Below are 20,585 nucleotides of genomic sequence, written 5' to 3'. Positions count from 1 at the left end.
CACCCTGCACCAAGCCCCCCCGAACCCCTCAGGGACCCCCATCCACTGCACGCCGAGCCCCCCCCCGGGAACCTCCCGCACTGAGACCCCCCGGCATAGAGACCCCCACCCCAGAACCCCCATCCATCCTGTACTGAGAGCACCCCGGCACCCCCAGAGCTTTCCTCCAGCCACCCTGCACTGAGTCCCCTATGGCATCCCTATTCACCCTGCATTCAGAGCCCCCAGCACCATCCACCTGAGCCCTACTCACACTTACCTCCATCCAGTGCCCCCCCGTCCCATCCACCTGTAAGCAAAGCCCTCCCCAGCCTCTGGTGCTCTCATCCAGCCTGCACCAGAGCCCATCCCTGGCACCCCCATCCAGAAACTCCCCCACCCAGCCCCTGGGACCCTCATCCAACCTAGACCCAGACAAGCGCTAAAACCTGCCACCCCCTACTCAAGTTCCACCCACCACCCCATCCACCCCTCAACAAGCCCTTCGTATGCATTTTGAAGAAGATCCACTTCTGTTTTCACTGCTTAATACTTTCCTAAAGGAAACAGTTTTCATTAGCCTTGTCACCCCTTGCTGTTCTCTGGAGTTAGGTTAATCTCTTACGGTGACCTCACTGTAATCGTATCAGTTGTTCTCCGAATAAGCTTGTCTTTAATTAGCCCTGGTTACTAACTATGCAAACCTCACACAATTTTGTTTTGCTTCTCTAGCAAAATGATCATTTTTTTCTACCTGGCAGTTAGTTTCTTGTAAAGAAAATGTACATCCCAAGGGACATTGTTGGATAGATCAGAATTTTATTGAGATTTTTGAAGGAGTTTGGAAGTTTGTAATGTCCTTCATTGTCCCCTTGAACATACTGTAGCTTGTCAAGGGCTCTGCTCCTGCTGCACACAGCAATGTGGACCTCCCGCTCTGATTTCTATGCAAATACCACTTACGCTCCAGAAGATTTAGAAATACTAAAGCTGCCTCCCACAAGGGGCTTCATTTGCTCCATTTTTGCTGAAGATTCAAGTTTACTGACACCAACTAATAAGCACGTGATACACAGGAGGGCCAGCAAGGCCCTGTCTGCACTGGAAAGTTGTACTGCTCTAGCTCTACTGGTATAATTAAAGCATTACACCGCTCTTGTGTGGATGCAGTTATGGGGCTATAAACGTGTCCCATCCCCACATAGCTATTCCTGTATAGGAAAGGGAATAAACTATACTGGTGTAACTGCATCCACCGTTTGTACCAGTATATCTGTATAATTTAAAATACAAAAAAAACCACCTCCCCCCCAACATAGTCACATCAGTACAACTGTCAGTGTAGACAGGCCTATGGCACTGACGTATTTCATAGCTCTAGTCATGTAGCATGGATTAGGGTTATTAAAGTTTCTCTCTTGGCCGTAGTCAGATATCCAAAGGGGCCAGTAACCAACAGCATTAGTTTCTCATTTGTTCTCTTTATAACCTCTACAGCTGCCCAGCTGATCCCAGCTCCTCAACCCCTCCCCCCCAGTTGAGGTGGGAAGCAACTCCTCTCTTCCTGCTCCATATCCTTCTGAAGACTCACCTCTCCCAGGACACACTAAGAAATCAGCCAAATTACCGATGGCTAGATTAAAGGGTATATGAACAAAAGGCTATATTATAAGAAATATTGATATGTATTCCCTTCCCCTGCGCTACTGCAGTATTAATAAGTACAGTAATAGCCTTGCACCCAGCACCTTTGTTAAAATAACACATTCACCATGCCATTTAAAGCAGGTCGGATGAAATTCTAGAATTTTAATTTAAAATGGATTTTATACATTTGACTTGATACAAATGTAACATACTTTTGAACATACTGTATGCTAAATACTGTGCCATTTATAACAAAGTGTAGACACAACCATTCAAAAGATACAACTGGTATATTTCCACATACTGTAGTAAAACACTTTTCCATAGGTAAAACTCAGTTCCAAAATGTAAACCTCTGTGATGCTGAGCAAATGGCAGCTAGCTTGAACTGCCGTAAGATATTTTTAAAAGATGCAAGCTTTTAAACAATTTAAGGAAAATTTGATCATATTTGAATCAATACTTCAATCACCAACAGTAAAACATCACATTGCATTGGTAGTTACTGAGCTGGTCCATGCCCAATTGGGGCAAGCTATTTCCCAGGAACAGCAGAACAGAGCGATGGAAAGAAATACTGAGTAAAATTCTTATATTGTCCAAGCAGGACAATTTTTGGGCCCAATCCTACAAACACTTAAGCACATCAGTTGCATAATATTAATAGTCCTAACTTTACACACATGCATTTCTTAGTGTTTTCATGGCTTGATACAAGGAGTCATCAGATTTTACACTAATAAAAAAAGGGCAAGAAATCACTTGCACATAAATTTGGATGTTGCATTTAGAAAGAGGGTTGCTTTGGTTTTCACACCACCATAGAGAGTGTTGGTGTACTACCGTTGTTGGATTCCACCACAAGAAACCGGTTTGGTCTAGCATAAAAAAACCCCCAAACTGATGCAGTACAGCGAAATCAAGATAATAGTTTTGTGCTATTGTACACAGTGTAATCAAGTCTGAAAAGGGTAATTCACAACTCACCACATTGTACACTATTTAGGAATTTCAGTAGACATTTCATACATCCAGACCCATGACTGGACATGGCTTCAGCCTGAAGCAAATCAATGCCACTCCTTAGATGGAGCTGAAAGGGTCACAAATCAGCAACATCAAGAAGTGTATAAATAGTGAACAAATCTGAAAAAGTGTTCTACTCATATTTTTCATCTCACCTTTACATCACAGCTATGAGTATTTGAGCTCTGTCTCTTCTCTTTGTGGAAGGAAGATCCACAAAGTGTCATTTATTAAAAGGGCCAGTGTCATATTTATTAAAAAGAAATCAGTACCGCACTTTATTAGGCTTTATATGTTGTTTTGTCTAACTAGGTTAAACCTGTTGAGCTAGTTGCAGCCAACATTTTAATTTTAAAAATAATCCAAATGTGCTGGTGACACTTTCTGAAAAAAGTAAAGATTTAGGGCAAACTAGCCCACTTTCATAGTATTGGTTGAATCTGTCAAGTCATATAATCTGTTTGGTGATCTAGGCACCCCTTAATGAATATATGTCCACATTCCAGAAGACACAACACAACAGGAAATCGCAGACACTAAACTTGGTTAGATACCATGCAGCCACGCAAGCGTTTCAGGCATTGCCCAGCAATAGCAGATGTGCACACAGCTCTGGTTTGAGCCATATGCACCCCCTCTCACTTTCAGAACAAACTCACTGCATTTTTAAGAGTGTACAGATAGGATCTGCCAGAGAAGAACATAAAATCACCTAGCTGGAGTCTTTGTTGACCTCAGTACCTGATGGGTGTACAAGCAGATTACAAAAGAAACACGCAACAGCACACAGACACCAAAAACTAGGATGGCTTGGGTGCTGCTGGTAGAAGTGAGAGACTGCTCAGCTCTGCGAGAAGTATAATCAGCACTGGTTTGAATTACATGTGATCACTCCGACTTTAAAGCAGACACACAAAATAATCTTCAAGTGTACGCACACAGATCTGCCACTGAGCCATGAAACCACATTAATGCCATTTGTAAAGATGAGAGATTTCATCCTACGACTGGTACTCCTGCTTTTTATGACGAAATAAAGTAGTACTATAGTATTAACAAAAAATAAAAGTAATGAATTACCAAACGTAATACAATTCTAGAATTATCTATGTTTCACCCATCTAGCCTTTCCTTGAATGCATGCCTACCCTCAATATTAGAATTTCCCCCACCCTCTCTTTTTGTATTTGTGCGTTTTTATTAAAAATATATATAGTATCTATTTCAGAAAATATAAAGCAAAACCAAGCTGGACACTAGAAAAACGTTACAACTAAAGGCAGCTAGGGCTAAATTTACAAATTCTTTATTTAAAAACCCCAGAGTACATATAAAGGACAGTCTGCTATCCAAAGCACATTCTTCTTATACCTACTGTTTGAAAACCCGCATGTACACCCCATATTTACACAATAAAATTTAGTTGTGTGTATAATATACAACTTATGTATATACACACAAGAAGTATATACATAACACATGAAGACAGTATGTGCCCATACATCACAAATACGAGGGAAAATTAGTAATCAAAGTGAAATAAGTTACATTTCTTATATCACAAGGTAAAACTCAGGAAGCAGATGTCTGAATATATGCAAATCTAAATAGTTCCATGTTTTCAAAACGTTTCTCTGAAACAAACTTCACAATTATAAAATATTGACTGTTTTCTGTTACATGCAGGTGAAAAACTATTTCAGACATGACAGTACGATATTTTCCATAACGTAAAATTTAAAAAAAAATAGTGCAAATTATGGTTAAAACATTGGATATTTTTCTTTTTGATGGTAACATAATTAAATGCAGAAATTATGTGAAATGATTCATGGGTCAGAGTGGTGTCAAAGTAAAGTGGCTTCAAACATGGACAAAATCAGCATTCAGAGGCAACGTCAGCAAACATTTGCAACATACTGAGTGCATACAGCCTTCGACAGCAAGCCACGCTATCATAGCTTCAGGTCCCATGAAGCATTTTCTTTCTTTTCAAGCTGCACCGCTTATAAATTACAAGGTATTCTGGTGAAATGTCCTTCCCTGAAAAATCATTTCAATGCAAACTGGCTACCGAAATCATATGAATACTAAGAGAAGATTTGCAACGTATCTTCCTTTTCAGTGACACAAACCTGATCAATTCCTCTGCTTAGTGAGTGGTTTGCTGTGCGTACAATTCAGCAAATCACATCAAATAATTGGACACTACAAAACATCAGATCATGTTCACTGTACCTAAGATTCTAGTTAAGAATAAAGGAGCAATTTCAAAGGATTGTCGACAAAAGAGTTTGCAAAACCATGTCCTTTTTAAAAATGCCTATTTTGTTCCATATTCTTTAAGTACAACCTTACATATTTATTTTTACATGTGATGAAGAGCTCCATCCCTGGAACTCTCACTTTCAGGTGCCTTCTATTTTATTTTATTTTTATTAGGGAAAATCCTCTTAAAGCAAAAGCTGTATTTCCTGATGAATTTCAAAACTACAAAGGAGATGAGTAAGTCAGGAGTTTCCCAAAATTAACTACAGTGACAGCTGATCAGCAACAGAGGAAAGACTTTAAGGCAATAAGAGGCATCAGTGCTGTGATGCTCCAACGTTCACATCCAGATTCAAGTTCTACTGGAAGAAGATCTTTGAAGTCTCTTTCTGATCTGTTAACTGTCTGACTCTTCCTCCTCCTCTTCTTCCTCCTCCTCCTCATCTGGTTTCCTGTCCACCTCAGATGTATCTGAAGATTCGTGGAGAAGGACATATTCCCTGCTGCTGAACCCAAACTTCAGCACATCCTTTTCTTTCAATTCATAGTAACGCTGAGGTTCAATCCGTTGGTTATTTAGGAAAGTACCATTGCCAGAGCCAAGGTCAATGATGTAAGGCTTGACTCTGCGGCCAACTGTACCATCGGCACGGGTGTACTCCACAAGCCTGGCGAAAACAGAAAACCTTTAAACCATAATGATAGTATAACCAGCAACTTTATGCTGTTAATAAAAATGGAGATGGATGTTTCAGAATAACTTCAAGATCGCTAATACCTCAATTTCCAAAAATCTCATTAAATACAGAAAGTTAAGTCTCTGAAAAGATATGAGGCACTCAGCCTGCCTAAAAAAAATTCTCTCCATATAGAATGAGCTGAAGTTAAACGAAAGCCCGTGCCATGTTTTAAACATTAAAAAGATCAAGATTAGTAATATACAAATTGTTAAACTAGAATAATTAATTCCATCAACAAACAGCAACTCTGCCTCCAGCGGTGGGCAATCCCTGCTGCTTCAAAGGAAAGCCAGCACCCCATATTGTGTTGGGCCAATCTGGAAATGCTCCTTTTCACCTATTAAGCAAGACTACAAGTGTTACTCCGGTTCCAACGTATGTCTAATTCTATTTTGACTACTGCTGTACTCTTTGCCTTACTTAAAGGCTGCCTATGGTTAGATGTGAGGAATCAAAGGTAATTTTGATTACCGCTAAAAGGATACGCAGCTGTTGTATGTAAAATCTGGCTAATTCTGAAATAGAAAATAAATTTATAAATTTACTAGTTTGCAGAGGATTTTGAGTACCCTACATGCCATTCACTTCTAGCCTCCACTACAATCTGGTTTTCTAGGCGGACACAGTGAGTAACACTTACCGATACTGAAACACAGCATGCTGTTTGGAGCAAGAGGGGTGGTCAATAGGAATATCTGCGATTCTTCGGTGCCTGCCCAGCAGGTAAGCACTCTGTCTGTGAATGTACATGACTGGGAGAACCTCATCATTCTTAAAAGGGTAGAGACGCCATCGTTTCTTTGGAATCCGAGCTTCCGGGGGCTCGCTATATTTAATCACAACACCTCGGAAGGTGTTTGAATCCTCTAGGAGTGCACCAGACAGTTCAAAACTTGGTTTCTCTTTATTGGTTGGATCTTTGTCTTTATTTTCACCATCAGGTTTCCCAAGGTCCAGAGTCTCATCACCACTGCTTGCTTCATTCTTCTGGCGATGCTCACGTCTTCTCTCATTATAAAATTCCCTCTCATCTTGCTGCTCACGGAGATTTTGGGTATCCCTCTCTCTTTCATACCCTCGACCTCCTGGCCTTTCATTGGGATTTTTCCTTCTCTTTGAATGATCTCTGTGTCTGTCTCTGTCACCATTTCTATCTCGTCTGTGTTCTTGCTCTGACTGACCTCTGTGCTGTCGTTCCTCATGTCCTCTCCGGGAATGGTCATCTCGCTCCTGTAACAAAGAAAACCTTACAGTGATCTATTTAGAATTAAGGATGAAAAAACACAGGGAATTTTGTTTGGTCTTTAAAATTTCAATTTAATACGGAACTATAGAACAAAACTCAATCATCAAATATACAGGTTTTTAAAAAGTGGATGAAAATTACTTCCTCATTCACCTGCTAAGACCCATGTTTAGGTCTCTCAGTTAGAGCAGATAACATTAGCTCCAGACCTACAATCCCTGCATTGAATTAGGGGGTTGATGAGATGACTGACTGTTCAGGGAATATGTAACCATGAACTCATGTTTTGTAAGATAAATATAAGCAGAATAGTTTTTCAGTTACTTTATTCTAAAAAGTAGAGGTTCTGAGTTACATACAGTTTACTAGTATTTGGCTTCTTAGCTTAAATTGTATATTATTATAAACATTTATATTATGGTAGTACCCCAAAAGCCTCACTGAGGATTATGCTGGGTCCTGTACAAACAGAAAAGATAATCCTTGGCCTGTAAGGTTTACAATCTAAAAAAAAAATTAAATTAAAATATTTGATATTTTCTATGGTCTAACAGTTTGGTCACTTCCACACATGGGGAAAAAACCACCTAAACCAGTTTCCAAACCACTGCTCTTCTACTGACATTTCACAGAGCAATGTTAAGAATAAATTTTCCTAATATTTTGTCTATTCAGTTTTCTGCATGTTTCAGTACTATTGACACTTGCATAAACCCTAAATCTTTCTTCCCTCAGAATTCTTCTGCTTTGCCTGCTTATTCCTTGCCTGAACTCAACAGCCACAGTTTTCTAGTCATTCCATTATGCAACCCTCTTTGCAAGAGATTCCTCTCATCGTTTATCTCACTTACCAACATCCCATATCTTGGTTCTCAGTTTCCCCACATGTGATTCTGTGAGAACCAAGATATGGGATGTTGGTAAGTGAGATAAACCATGAGAGGAATCTCTTGCAAAGAGGGTTGCATAATGGAATGACTAGAATAGACCACATGTATGAGTCACACTCTGGAGGAGCACTGTACAATATTAAAGTTGGAAAAATAATCCCCAACTATAACAACTCAGTAATTTTTATGTTAACGATTTAGGCCCCACCTACACTACAACTTATGTCAGCAAAACTTATGTTGCTCAGGGGTGCGAAAAAACCCCAAAACACGCCCTTGAGCAACGTAAATTTTGCCAGCGTAAGTGGTAGCTGTAGAGCTTCTCCTGCTGACAAAGCTACCATCGCTCATTAGGGGTGGTTTCATTATGTTGACAGGAGAGCTCTCTTCCGTCGGCAAAAAGCTGCTGGCTACATAGAATCACAGAACGAGAGGTCATCTAGTCCAGTCCCCTGCACTCAAGGCAAGACTAACCTGCTCTTAATCTCCAATGATGAAGATTCCACAACCTCCTTAGGCAATTTATTCCGGTTCTTAACCACCCTGACAGTTAGGAAGTTTTCCTAACATCCAACCTAAACCTCCCTTGCTGCAATTTAATCCCATTGCTTCTTATCCTATCCTCAGAGGTTAAGAAAAACAAATTTTTCTTCATCCTCCTTGTAACATCCTTTTACATACTTGGAAATGTTATCTTGTCCCCCCTCAGTCTTCTCTTTCCCAGACTAAACAAATCCCTTTTTTTCAATCTTCCCTCATAGGTCATGTTTTCTAGACCTTTAATCATTTTTGTTGCTCTTCTCTGGACTCCAATTTGTCCACGTCCTTCCTGAAATGTGGTACCCAGAACTGGACGGAATACTCCAGTTGAGGCCTAATCACAGCAGAGTAGAGTGGAAGAATTACTTCTTGTGTTTTGCTTACAACACTCCTGCTAATACATCGCAGAATGATGTTCACTTTTTTTGCAACAGCGTTACATTGACGACTCATATTTAGCTTGTGGTCCACTATGACCCCCAGATCCCTTTCCAGAGTACTCCTTCCTAGGCAGTCATTTCCCATTTTGTACGTGTGCAACTGATTGTTCCTTCCTAAATGGAATACTTTGCATTTGTCCTTATAGAATTTCATCCTAATTTACTTCAGACCATTTCTCCAGTTTGTCCAGATCATTTTGAATTTTAATCCTATCCTTCAGAGCACTTGCAACCCATCCCAGCTTGGTATCGTCCGCATCCAATAATATTAAAGAAACTGGCACATGAAACTGCAAGGCCAATAGCAAGGATTTGTAATAAATCCCTAAACAAGGGGCACTGGCTATGACTGGAAAATTGCTAATATAGTATCATTTTTAAGAAAGGGAAAAAAAGTGATCCGGGAAACTACAAACCTGTTATTTTGACCTCACTTGTATGAAAGGTCTTGGAACAAATTTTGAAAGAGAAAGTAGTTAAGGGAATAGAGCTAAACAGTAACTGGGATAAAATACAACATGGTTTTACAAAAGACAGATTGTGCTAGACCAACCTGATCTTTTTCTTTGAGAAGATAACGATTTTTTAGACAAAGAAAATCCAGTAGCTCTTATCTACCTGGATTTCAGTATGCATTTGATATAGTTCCACATGGCAAATTATTAGTTACATTGGAGAAGATAGGGATTAATATTAGAACTGAAAGGAGTTCCTCAGGGATCAGTGTTGGGACCTATCTTATTTAAAATTTTTATTAATAACCTTGGCACAAAAAGTGGGAGTGTGCTAATAAAATTGCAAATGACACAAAGTTGGGCAGTACTGCCAATTCCGAGGAGGTCTGAAATATCATACAAGAGGCTCTTGATGACCTTGAAAACTGGAATAATAGAAATGGGTTGAAATTTAACAATGCAAAGTGCAATTAGGGACTACCAAGAATTTATGCTATAAGCTGGGGACATATCAGTTGTATGCGACAGAGGAGAAAGACCTAGGTGCATTGGTTGATCACAGGATGACTAGGAGCACCAGGTGAGGTATTTCCTGCAGAGACAGGGAAGTGTTATTCCCATTATACAAGGCACTGGTGAAACCTCATCTGGAATACTGTGTGCAGTTCTGGTCTCCCATGTTTAACAAAGATGAATTCAAATTGGAACAGGTGCAGAGAAGGGCTACTAGAATAATCAGAGGAATAAAAAGCCTACCTTACGGGAGGAGACGCAAGGAGCTTGGCTTGTTTAGCCTGACAAAACAAAGGCTGAAGGGAGACATGATTGCTCTCTATAAATACATCAAAGGGATAGATATCCAGGAGGGAAAGGAGTTATTTAAGTTAAGCACAGCATTCCACATTTTCAGTAACTCAGCCAGAGATTGTGGGTCTAGTATAGGAGTGGATGGGTGAGGTTCTGTAACCTATAACATGCAAAAGATCAGACGAGATGATCATAATGGTCCCTTTTGGCCTTAAAGTCTACGAATCCTGCTGCTGTCACCAAGGCCCCAAGAAAGCGTACTACTCCACCTGATCAGAATCCTGTACCTGGGTGTGATAACACTGAAATCAACAGCACTCTGTGCAAATGGAACAGCTTGCATGGTAAGGTGTACCATGACACAGTCCTGACGTTCTTACTGAATCATTAATAGCTAATTCCTGTGGATACTCAACCATTTACAGCAAAACCTGAGGTAGTTATAATTTGTTTATTTTTAAGAGTTAAATATAGGTTCCTAAATATACAAATTACAACAACTGATAAAAGAAAATACTGGGGTAATCAAGTGACACATTAGTCACATCGCCCAATTTAGACCCAGTTCCCACATGTTACTCCATGGAGACAGATAACTGTGGTTTCACAGATCCCCACAGACTTCAAGAAGGAGATTAATCATGTGGAGTAATTTTCAGCACTGGGCCCTTAGTAGTTAACATCCAGTAAATTACCTGCTTTACTTTGACTACAATATGATGAGGGCTTCTACTTCTTTTACTTCGAGGAGACTTGCTTCTTTTAGTAGAGGACTTGTTCTTTCTTTTTGCTGGTGACCTTTAAATATTAAAAAGATCATTTGTTGGGTCCACAGTCCCCAAGAAAAAAAGGAAAGGGAAAGTTTGTGCGAAATGCACATGGTAATTTCACCTTGACCTATAGCTACCCCTGCACTGTATTGCGTCGCGGGAGGATGGGGTGACGGTGAAGGGTCGGATGGTCTCCCCACTGTGCGTACTGGGGGTGGGGGAGATGAACGGGCCTGACAGGAGGAAGAGGGGGATGAGGAGGAAAGATTTGAGCGGGGTGGGGGATGGGAAATCGCCGGCGGGGGCCGGGACGGGGGGGGGGCTCCCCCCGGGGTCACGGGGTCCCCTGAGCACAAGGCGGACCGGCAGGGACACAGGGACCGCCCGGGAGGACGAGCGGGGTCTGGCGGCCGGTACCTGCTGCGGCCCGGGCGGGCCGGGCCCTGCTCGGCGGGGGGGGACTGGCTGCCCCGGGCGGAGCGGGGCCGCCGGGGGCTCCGCTTCTCCGCCGCTTCCGGTTGCTCCTGCCGCCGCCGCTTCCGCCGCCGCCGCTCGGTCTCGGCCTCCTCCATGGCTGCGGCCGCAAGCCCCCGGCAGGCCGGGACGCAGCGGCTGCGCGAGGCCCCGCCAGTCACAGGCCAACGGGAAGAGAGACTCCGTCCCCGCCCGCGCCCGCTTCCGCTTCCGGGGCGCAGCGCGCGCGGCCAGCCGGAAGCACTGCCGCCAGGGGGCGGGGCCGCGCAGGCCCGGCGGCTCCGCTTATGGCGCTCCCGCAGCGCGCGGCACCGCCCTGCGCGGCACGCGCCGGCTGGGATGGGCGGGGCGCAGGGGCTGGGAGCGAGCGGGGGGGCGGGGCTTGCGCGAGGGCACGGGGGTGCGAGCGCGCCGCCATATTGGGATCCCGGAAGCTCTGGGCCCGCACAGCCCCAGCCGGGCTCTCTGCGGGGGGACCCGCTCGGGGGACGGCTGGGCCGCGTGGGCCCGAGGAGCGGTTGCCCGCCTACGGAGGCAGCGAGTGAGGTCCCTTGGCCTCGCTCACGTCTGAGGGGCCGCCCGAGACGCTTTACACTCTACGCATGCGCACGGCGCAGGTGCAGTCGTCTACCTCCCCACCCCGACACACCTGCTACGGCGCATGCGCGTCCAGCCGTCTGCTGCTTTTTGCATATGCGTCGTCGTGGCTTAACCGCTCGCGAGCGCGGAGGGGGGACGTCATGACGAAACGACGCTGCGGCGCGCGGTCCGTTGTTGCCATGGTGACGGTACACCGCTCACGGGGAGAGTGCGGGCCCCTGAGCCGCCATGATCCCCCCGGCGGACTCGCTGCTCCGCTACGAGACCCCGGTGCTGGTGAGCCGCAACCCCGAGAAGCGCTCCCCGAAGGTGAAGGACTGCGGGGGACGGGCCCGGGAGGCGGGTGGGGGGCGAACTGGGGGATATTGGCGGGGGGGGAGCCGTGGGGCGGGGGGGGCTGAGCTGTGAGGAAAGGGGCTCGTGGGGGGGGCAGGGTGGAGCTGGGGGTACACGGGGCGGGGGCTCGTGGGGGGGGCGGGGCGGAGCTGGGGTTACGCGGGGAGGGGGCTCGTGGGGGGGGGCAGGGTGGAGCTGGGGGTACGCGGGGAGGGGGCTCGTGGGGGGGGCGGGGTGGAGCTGGGGGTAGGCGGGGAGGGGGCTCGTGGGGGGGGCTGGGGCGGAGCTGGGGGTAGGCGGGGAGGGGGCTTTTGGGGGGGAGCTGGGCGGAGCTGGAGGTACGCGGGGAGGGGGCTCGTGGGGGGGGCCGGGCGGAGCTGGGGGTACGCGGGGAGGGGGCTCGTGGGGGGGGCTGGGGCGGAGCTGGGGGTAGGCGGGGAGGGGGCTCGTGGGGGGGGCTGGGGCGGAGCTGGGGGTAGGCGGGGAGGGGGCTTTTGGGGGGGGAGCTGGGCGGAGCTGGAGGTACGCGGGGAGGGGGCTTTTGGGGGGGGCCGGGCGGAGCTGGGGGTACGCGGGGAGGGGGCTCTTGGGGGGGGCAGGGCGGAGCTGGGGGTAGGCGGGGAGGGGGCTTTTGGGGGGGGAGCTGGGCGGAGCTGGAGGTACGCGGGGAGGGGGCTTTTGGGGGGGGCCGGGCGGAGCTGGGGGTACGCGGGGAGGGGGCTCTTGGGGGGGGCAGGGCGGAGCTGGGAGTACGTGGGGTGGGTGCTTGTGGGGGGGAGGGGAGAGGTATGTAAAGGATGGAGCATGTGAGAAGCCTAAGATGGGGACTCTGGGGGTGACCCTGTTGCGGGGTGGGGGGTGTATGAGATGGGGACATAGGGAGCCTGTGTGTGTTTGTCAGTAGAGTCCTTAAAGGGCAATAAAGAGCCTGCTTCTCCCTACTTTTCCTTCCCCACGTGTGCTGACAGTCTTTGTGGGGAAGGGCTTTCTCTTTTCTCCTGACTTGCATAGATCCTCTGAACATGTGGGAGAGGGGTGTGTGAATGGGGGAATGGGCAGGAAGGAGTGGGGGTAGTGGAGGATGAGGGGGAGGTTGGCTTCCCTTGTGGGATCAGTGGCCTCCTTCTCTGCCCCAGTGTCTCTCTGGGGTCTGCTTCCGCACACGCTATGGCTGGAATGTGTGCCCTGCCTTATAGTCCCGGGATGTTTCTCATTTGCAGGCACGTTCTTTGAAAGTGAGTCCTCAGCAGCCTGTGTCAACAGGACCTGTGCCACCTCCTCCAAAACCCAAGACAACTCCTACATCTGTAGATCCAACAAAACAAGCAGAAGAAATCTTAAACGCAATCCTGCCACCAAGGTAAGAAGCTGCTCTTTCTCCCTTTCACCATGGTTTTAGGATCGCAGGAAGAGTCAGCAATGTATAATTCTGACCTGGAGGGCAAGGGAGAGGCAGGCAGTGAGGGGGTCTGGAAGTTGGGATTCAGTGAATGTCACAAAATGGTGTTGGGGAGAGAGTGGTGGATGGATTTCTAGCTAAATGAAATATTTGTGCCTGTCAATGAATGGCCCATCCAATAGCTGGTTATTTGTGCTGGGTGATGAGTGGTAGTTAAGTAAGTATGTTGTCTAATTTGTAACAATATTGGCTCTTTCTGAATCTGACAAAGATGCTTTCCTCAATGACGTACTGAGGTAGCAAATGGCCCTGATTAATTATACATCAGTTTTTAAAGTAATATAATCCAAATTTTTTTCCTGACATAGTATCAGACACAAATCAGCAGACCCCAAGCGTTTTTAAGTCTTGTGTCTTGCTTGATGGTTGTGTAGTGTGCAGTTAGCCATGTTTGCTGTCATCCAAGTGTTGTGTAGCTAAAAGTTCCTGCCTTGCTAGACTACTTTCAGGGATCATTTCTATAGTTTGTAACTAGAGAAGTGTACATGCTTGTGTAAAACGCCGGCGCTCCCTCTGCTGTTGAAATGCCAGTTCAGCAGGGATAATGAAAGATGTGAAGGCAGCATTTGTTTAAGGATCAGGGCAGTGATCAGAAGCTGTGCTGACATTGTCTCTCAGTTGTAATGACTATGGAGGGTGGAGAGAATGCTTGTATTACACACGTCTGTGAACAAAAAATGGGATTCTTTCAGTCTGTGGTGGAAATCAGTGCTCAAGCATATGCTTGATCAAACCATATCCAGAGGCAGCTCCTAGGTTGTTGCTGATAGCAGTCAATGCTTGTTATTGGCAGTGAAGCTATGATGAAAGCAATGAATATGGCTAACAAACTAAGCTGTGCTGCTTTTGTGATGCAGAGAATGGGTGGAAGACAATCAGCTATGGATTCAGCAGGTGTCCACCACTCCCAGTACCCGAATGGATGTAGTTCATCTGCAGGAAGAGCTGGATCTCAAACTACAGCAAAGACAGGCTCGAGAAACTGGGATTTGTCCTGTCCGCAGGGAACTCTACTCACAATGCTTTGGTTAGTGAATACATCCAGGTCCCAGAAATCATAGCAAAAGGCTTATTTGAATGATACTAAAACACCTGAAGTTTCTGAATAGCTCAGGACATAGGGAATGGAAATAGAGACTTTCATCTAAGGTGTACGGGTTCCAATCTACCCCGGTCAATAGGGAATGAGAATCATTACCATCCCATGCCTGTTTGATGACCTGTTGATCTCGGTTCAGTTCCTGGTGCAGAGATCGACATCAGAATTAACACAAGTAGGGCTCTGTGCGAAGTCTCAGCAAAGAACCCAAGGTTAGAATGGACGTACATTCTAGAAAGAGAGAAAGAGAAATCTAAAGAGAAATTTTCTTCTTTCAGCCTAAATGGGTCCTACAGGGCAGGGTTGAGGCACACTGGCAGGAGACAGTGCATGTGGGAAGCTTGCACTGTTATTAACATACTGTACTTGCCCTCTTGAGGCTGCCCAGTCTGTCACTCTAGCATCTCTCACTACCATGTATAGATGAAGCACTCCTGTTGCAACTGGGCTTCCTCTTAGTGTCAGCTTGTATACAGAACAGTATTTTAAAAAAAAAATCTATATACAAGCTGACACTGAGGAGGTGTTACTGTGGCAACAAAGCATTGAAGAGTAAGCTGGGATTTGTTGCATATTTGCATGGGAGGGAAAGATTCATCCAACCACACTTAGATCATACTCCAGTAACTAAATTAATTCATCTTAAATTATTAAACATCTTGGTGACACTATGCTAGTCCTCCAGCTGCTACAGACCAACTCCGGAGGCTGGAGGAAGACACCAGCCACTGGTTTAGAGAGAATTCTTATTAATATAATTGATTTGTAATTCCTTAGCAATAGGAAGCTTCAGGTCTACACTGCCTTGCCTTGAACACCTCAAATGTCATGGCCATAATTACCTTGCCAGGCACACTGGCCCATGTCAAAATGTTTGTCTTGATACTTATGTAAAACATTTTCCCTCTATCTTTACTGTTATGCCCTTTTTATTTAAAGATGAACTTATCCGTGAGGTTACGATTAACTGTGCAGAGCGGGGACTGTTGCTGCTTCGAGTCAGAGATGAAATCCGAATGACCATCGCTGCCTATCAGACACTGTATGAGAGCAGTGTTGCCTTTGGTATGAGGAAGGCATTACAGGCTGAGCAGGGCAAATCTGACATGGAAAAGAGAGTAAGTGGGGCTGATAACTTCATAATGTACCTGATCTGGCACACAAATGTCTCTTATCTTCCTCATGCTGGCTCAGCAGATCATATTTTCTCACATATCTAGTAGAGCTTTCTGACAATTTTTTGCAAACAAAATCAACCAACAAAACCTTCACCATTTTTCACTCAGCTCCACTACTCACATTTGAGTCGTTTTCTGATTCATCAATAAACTCGTTCAAAGTATGCCATTTAAATTTTTTTTTAACTTTCTAGTTCCACTGGGTGGCAGTACAGATCATCAAAACACACATCTTGCTGATTCCCTGAGGCTGCTTTTTAATGGATAAATTGGCTGTTATCATTTTTATTCTTCAAAGACTGTAAAATGCATAACTTATATCTTCATTGTATTTCACAAACATAGCAATGAATGTCAGGTATATCTATGTTCTTTAAAAGATTGCAGAATTAGAAGATGAAAAGCGAGAGTTGGAAAGACAAGTGAATGAGCAGAAAGCTAAATGTGAAGCTATTGAAAAACGTGAAAGTGAAAGGCGGCAGGTAGAGGAGAAGAAACATGGTGAAGAGGTGCAGTTCTTGAAACGAACTAATCAGCAGTTGAAGGTTAGTAAAAAACCCTGACGGCAATGTCTTAGTAGGAAAACAACTGAAATATTTGCTTTGTAAATAACAGGGAGTCTGGTGGCACCTTTAAGACTAATATTTATTTGGGCATAAGCTTTTGTGGGTAAAAAACCCACTTCTTCAGATGCATGGAGTGAAAATTACAGATGCAGGCATTATTATACTGACACATTATTACACTTCTCTTCATGTGTCAGTATAATATCCTATCCACCTGCTGACCTTCACAGTTTGCTTGTGGGTCAGAGGCAACTTTGGGATTTAGTTGAAGAACTTTTGGATAGGTCTTTTGTTACAAATTTAAATGTGTGGGTTTCCAGTAGAGGGCAAAGTAATTGTTTGGAAGAAACTTGAATCTGAACTTGTCACATGGGCTGATTCTGTGAACCCCTAATTTTTTATAACCACATGTCTTCAGCTGCATTGGAATCTCAATCTTTAGGGGAACTCGTTGGCAATATCACTACATTTTCTGGGAGCTTCCCGTCTCTCTCTCCTGTTGTGCAGTAGAATTACAGATAGTAAATGGCAGTGACACATTATTAACTAAAAGAAAAGGAGTACTTGTGGCACCCTAGAGACTAACCAATTTATTTGAGCATAAGCTTTCGTGAGCTTTACTAACTGGGTTCCTAAGGCAGGAAGCATTTGCTTTGGTCAGATTAAAGCATAACTACTGTATTGTAACTAGTAGTACTTCTCCAGTTGTCTGCTAATGCTGTCTCCTGGAGCCAGAATACGTCAAAATAACTCTTCCAATGGCTGTGCTTCGCTGGTTGATACATGTGGATCACGGCAGTCTAGTTCTCTGAGACAGAAGGAGTAACTCTCACTCTAAAACAAAGCACCCTGGCTTTGGCAATTAAGATGCTTCTCCAGGCCAAAAATATTTAATTTGATGGAAGCAGGGTTTGTGTTAGCTGATCCCAGGATAACATGTCTTTCTTTGCTGTTGAAAAGTTACTTCATGCTTGTGGTAAAAATATCTATTTAAAGCAACCCAGAACCTTCCTGGCCAGAACTAAATCTCTTTACTTAGCACTCAGAGCTACTTTCCTTATCTTTGACTTTATCACATTTACACTCAAGACTTCCTCAGATAATGTTAGTTTCAGACCACCTTAAAGAGTCTTAGGCCACAGAATGGGGTAGCCATTAGACCAAGGATATGCTGCTACCAAATCCATATTCCTTTCCTGAGCCAGAAGTATTTATAAAGAGCTGTACACTTACAATTGCTACCACTTATTTTGTTGATTTAAGTACTGGAAGTTACATACAGTACAAGCTCCCTGTGCATTAGTAGCAAGTTCTTTTATCCAGGACTTGGGCGTCAAGTTGTCTCTGTGACTGAAAAATTTGCAGTTCCCAGATACTTTTGTCTCTGAGTCAGAGCTTGCATTCCAAACCCTGAGAGCCAAGTGTTTAATTTTAGCAAGCATAATACAGCCTGAAATCAGAGAACAAACCACTTTTTCAGCAACTTTTATTTAATTTCATTTTCAGTACTTTATGTTATAAAATGGGTCTTTCACTGAATAGAACCAAGACCAACTTTTAGTTTTCTTCTTATAATGCAACACATCTGTTCCAAGAATGAAACAAACTAATTTATAAAACATGGAGTAAGGAATGAAATAATCAGGAGAAAAATCCTGGCCTGGTTCTGCTGGAGTATTCAAATAACTTCCTAGCATCCTCGCTTTGGAAACAATGGAAAACTGTCACCTTTCAGCAATGGTGGGTAGGGGTGTAGATTGAGTCTAGTGAACTTAATGAGTTGTTTGTCTTTCAGGCCCAACTTGAAGGCATCATTGCACCAAAGAAGTAGATTTCCTTGTGGGGCCCTGCAGGAAGAACTCATGAAATCTTTCTCTCAGCAAGGCCGTTGTGGTTAGTGACCCAGGTCTGTCTCCTTCATAAAGTGATCCTGATTTCTACACTTAAAGTAACTAGAAACATTGCAATTGTATTCCTTCTCCCCTTCCCTAGTCTAATAGATTAAAATGTTTTGCTAATTACTGTGACCTCATTTTCAGTGACTTTTCAGCATCCAGCTCTTTGTATGCTGAACAGGTCTGGGATTTGCCTCTGTGATTCTCTAACCTATCACTGTTAAGGTCATACTATTTTTAATAAACTTTTTTTACATTAGCACTTCTGCCTCTCTAGATCTGTTAGATGCTGTACAGATTTCAGAAGTACCATACACAAAGCATTGGACTAATATCAAATGGAGTGTACCGTTCAAATACTCATTCTGCTAAAATGAGTGTATTTTGTTTCTGGGGTGGAAGCAGGTCCAGACACCTGAGCTTTCTATTAAGCTGTACAACTGCCAGTACGGCTGGATGTGAATGGTAAGGGGCCAGCCTGCTTTCTGCTCTTCTGAGCTGTATGTGTGGGAAAGATGCTGTAACATTGCTAGCCTGCTTTTCCTCATCCCAGTCACTTGTCTGGCCCAGCACCTTCATTGCTACTGTATAATGCATCCCACATCTCATTATTTTCAGTGCATGTCTGTGACATGCTGTACTTCCTGCTGAGCTCTAGCATACATCACATGTACCTCCCTGGAATAAATATTTATAAAACAGGACAGAATGCAACTGGGTACCTTTGGCTCCAGTGTTCAACAGGCAGTTGGTGGGGCACTCTGACCATTTAAAAGTGCTGGTCTTAGTTAAGGAATGGCAGGTTTCGGTGCATTTTCTGCCTTTCCTAGCAAGGGCCATATCTACCCCAATGGAAGGTTAAATTCTTGGAACCTTGTTATGGCACAGAGCCCAGCTTGGTTCCAACCCTGAGTTCTCTTTACTATTCTGTTTATAGTTCATCACTAGTGTTAAACATGCACAATTACCACATTGCCCACCCAACCAAAAGTGTGATCACTTGGTGTCCTCAGTTCCCTTCAGCAAGTAGAACACCTACGTAATCCCCAACCATCCAGCCAAGGGGGTGCTCTTTTCTCACTGCCTGCTGCAACTGCATTTCTTTCCTAGAAACTCTGGTAGTGACACCTTCTGTACATGCAACTCTGTATACGAGAGGAGAAACAGCAAGTCTAATGCTGGCCTTGCTCGGCGGACCCCATGAAACCTGTTTGTGGCCCCCCATGGGGCCTTGGACCTCTGGTTGAGAACCACTCAACTTGAGGCCTAAAGGTCTCTTTGCTGTGTACCACTCAGAACCAGATACTAGACACTTCACTAAAGAAAACTTAAAAGGCATTTCCCATGCAGTTGTATAGGTTTTTGTTCTACTGTTAACTAAAGAGGGAAGTAATTTATTAGGAAAGTAGAGTTCAGAGGAGAAAGCTACTGTTCGCCATACCAAAATCCTCTAAAAATAGTAACTGTTATTCCCAGTGCACCTTGAATTAATTCAACATTAAAAATTAATCTGGACTTAATATCATTGCAAAAAGGGAGCGTGGGGCTCATCCAAGCACAAGTTGTCTTAACAAGAGTGACTGAAATCTTCACTTGTAGCACTTGGATAACTAGCATGTTCTGTACAACTAGATATTGTTGAAAGATGACTCATTTTAAGTCATGAATTGGAGTCAGAAAAGCTCATTTTCAGAATCTGCAGAAAGACTTTCTAAAGAGCTTTGTGACAGTAGCTGCTGAAGCAAGTTTCAGCCTACATTTTGGTACTACCAGCTGTACTCTGTTCAGCTGATGAGGAATGAAAAGGATCATAGGGTAACAGTCATTTAAGTCATAATTTGCAGCTTCTGTTTTCACAGCATAGGGAAAGTTATTGCAAATGAGGGCTGTATCCTTTTTTCTATTATCTTGGACTCTAATATCCAGAAAAGAAGAAATTTTGAGGGACTTAGACTTTAGTCTCCTCCAGAGACTTCCATTTTGTGAATACCTAAAAAAACAGCGTTTCCTGTTACTGCTTCAGTTTTCCCTTGCTCATTTTCAGCCTGAAACTTAATTTATCCCAGGCTCATTCCTTTGCCAAAATCACTCTTGGGGCTCAATGGTCCTGACAAGCTACAAAGTGGTTACTCACTCAAGTAAGGAATTAAGACAAGGGATTCATTTTAAG

The 20,585-nt window shown here is 44.2% G+C and overlaps 2 protein-coding genes across 2 annotated transcripts; one reads left to right on the top strand and one right to left on the bottom strand.

The window, feature by feature from the left end:
• Nucleotides 1-1,768: 1,768 nt before the first annotated feature.
• On the bottom strand, nucleotides 1,769-11,469 carry SNIP1 (Smad nuclear interacting protein 1). The gene is made up of 4 exons (XM_077838081.1): nucleotides 11,226-11,469; nucleotides 10,734-10,836; nucleotides 6,301-6,890; nucleotides 1,769-5,588 (listed from the first exon to the last, which is right to left on the bottom strand). Exons 1-4 carry the CDS (start codon nucleotides 11,378-11,380, stop codon nucleotides 5,318-5,320), a joined length of 1,119 nt encoding a protein of 372 aa, XP_077694207.1. The 5' UTR covers nucleotides 11,381-11,469; the 3' UTR covers nucleotides 1,769-5,317.
• Nucleotides 11,470-11,678: 209 nt separating this feature from the next.
• On the top strand, nucleotides 11,679-18,674 carry DNALI1 (dynein axonemal light intermediate chain 1). Its single transcript, XM_077838082.1, has 6 exons — nucleotides 11,679-12,191; nucleotides 13,439-13,578; nucleotides 14,535-14,704; nucleotides 15,716-15,894; nucleotides 16,335-16,499; nucleotides 18,316-18,674. Exons 1-6 carry the CDS (start codon nucleotides 12,111-12,113, stop codon nucleotides 18,349-18,351), a joined length of 771 nt encoding a protein of 256 aa, XP_077694208.1. The 5' UTR covers nucleotides 11,679-12,110; the 3' UTR covers nucleotides 18,352-18,674.
• The last annotated feature ends 1,911 nt before the right edge of the window (nucleotides 18,675-20,585 follow it).

Source organism: Eretmochelys imbricata, chromosome 19, assembly GCF_965152235.1.
Source record: "Eretmochelys imbricata isolate rEreImb1 chromosome 19, rEreImb1.hap1, whole genome shotgun sequence".
NCBI lineage: Eukaryota > Metazoa > Chordata > Testudines > Cheloniidae > Eretmochelys > Eretmochelys imbricata.
The sequence above is the reverse complement of the archived record's forward strand: the minus strand, read 5'-3'. Positions and strand labels throughout refer to the sequence as shown.

Excerpts from the sequence above, each read along its gene's own strand:
- SNIP1 (XM_077838081.1), bottom strand. The coding sequence starts at position 11,380 with ATGGAGGAGGCCGAGACCGAGCGGCGGCGGCGGAAGCGGCGGCGGCAG. Across the intron at positions 10,837-11,225 it reads GCCCGCCCGGGCCGCAGCAG|GTCACCAGCAAAAAGAAAGA; the intron begins GTACCGGCCGCC and ends TAATATTTAAAG. Across the intron at positions 5,589-6,300 it reads CATGCTGTGTTTCAGTATCG|GCTTGTGGAGTACACCCGTG; the intron begins GTAAGTGTTACT and ends TGTTTTCGCCAG.
- DNALI1 (XM_077838082.1), top strand. The coding sequence starts at position 12,111 with ATGATCCCCCCGGCGGACTCGCTGCTCCGCTACGAGACCCCGGTGCTG. Across the intron at positions 15,895-16,334 it reads AATCTGACATGGAAAAGAGA|ATTGCAGAATTAGAAGATGA; the intron begins GTAAGTGGGGCT and ends GTTCTTTAAAAG. Across the intron at positions 16,500-18,315 it reads GAACTAATCAGCAGTTGAAG|GCCCAACTTGAAGGCATCAT; the intron begins GTTAGTAAAAAA and ends TTTGTCTTTCAG.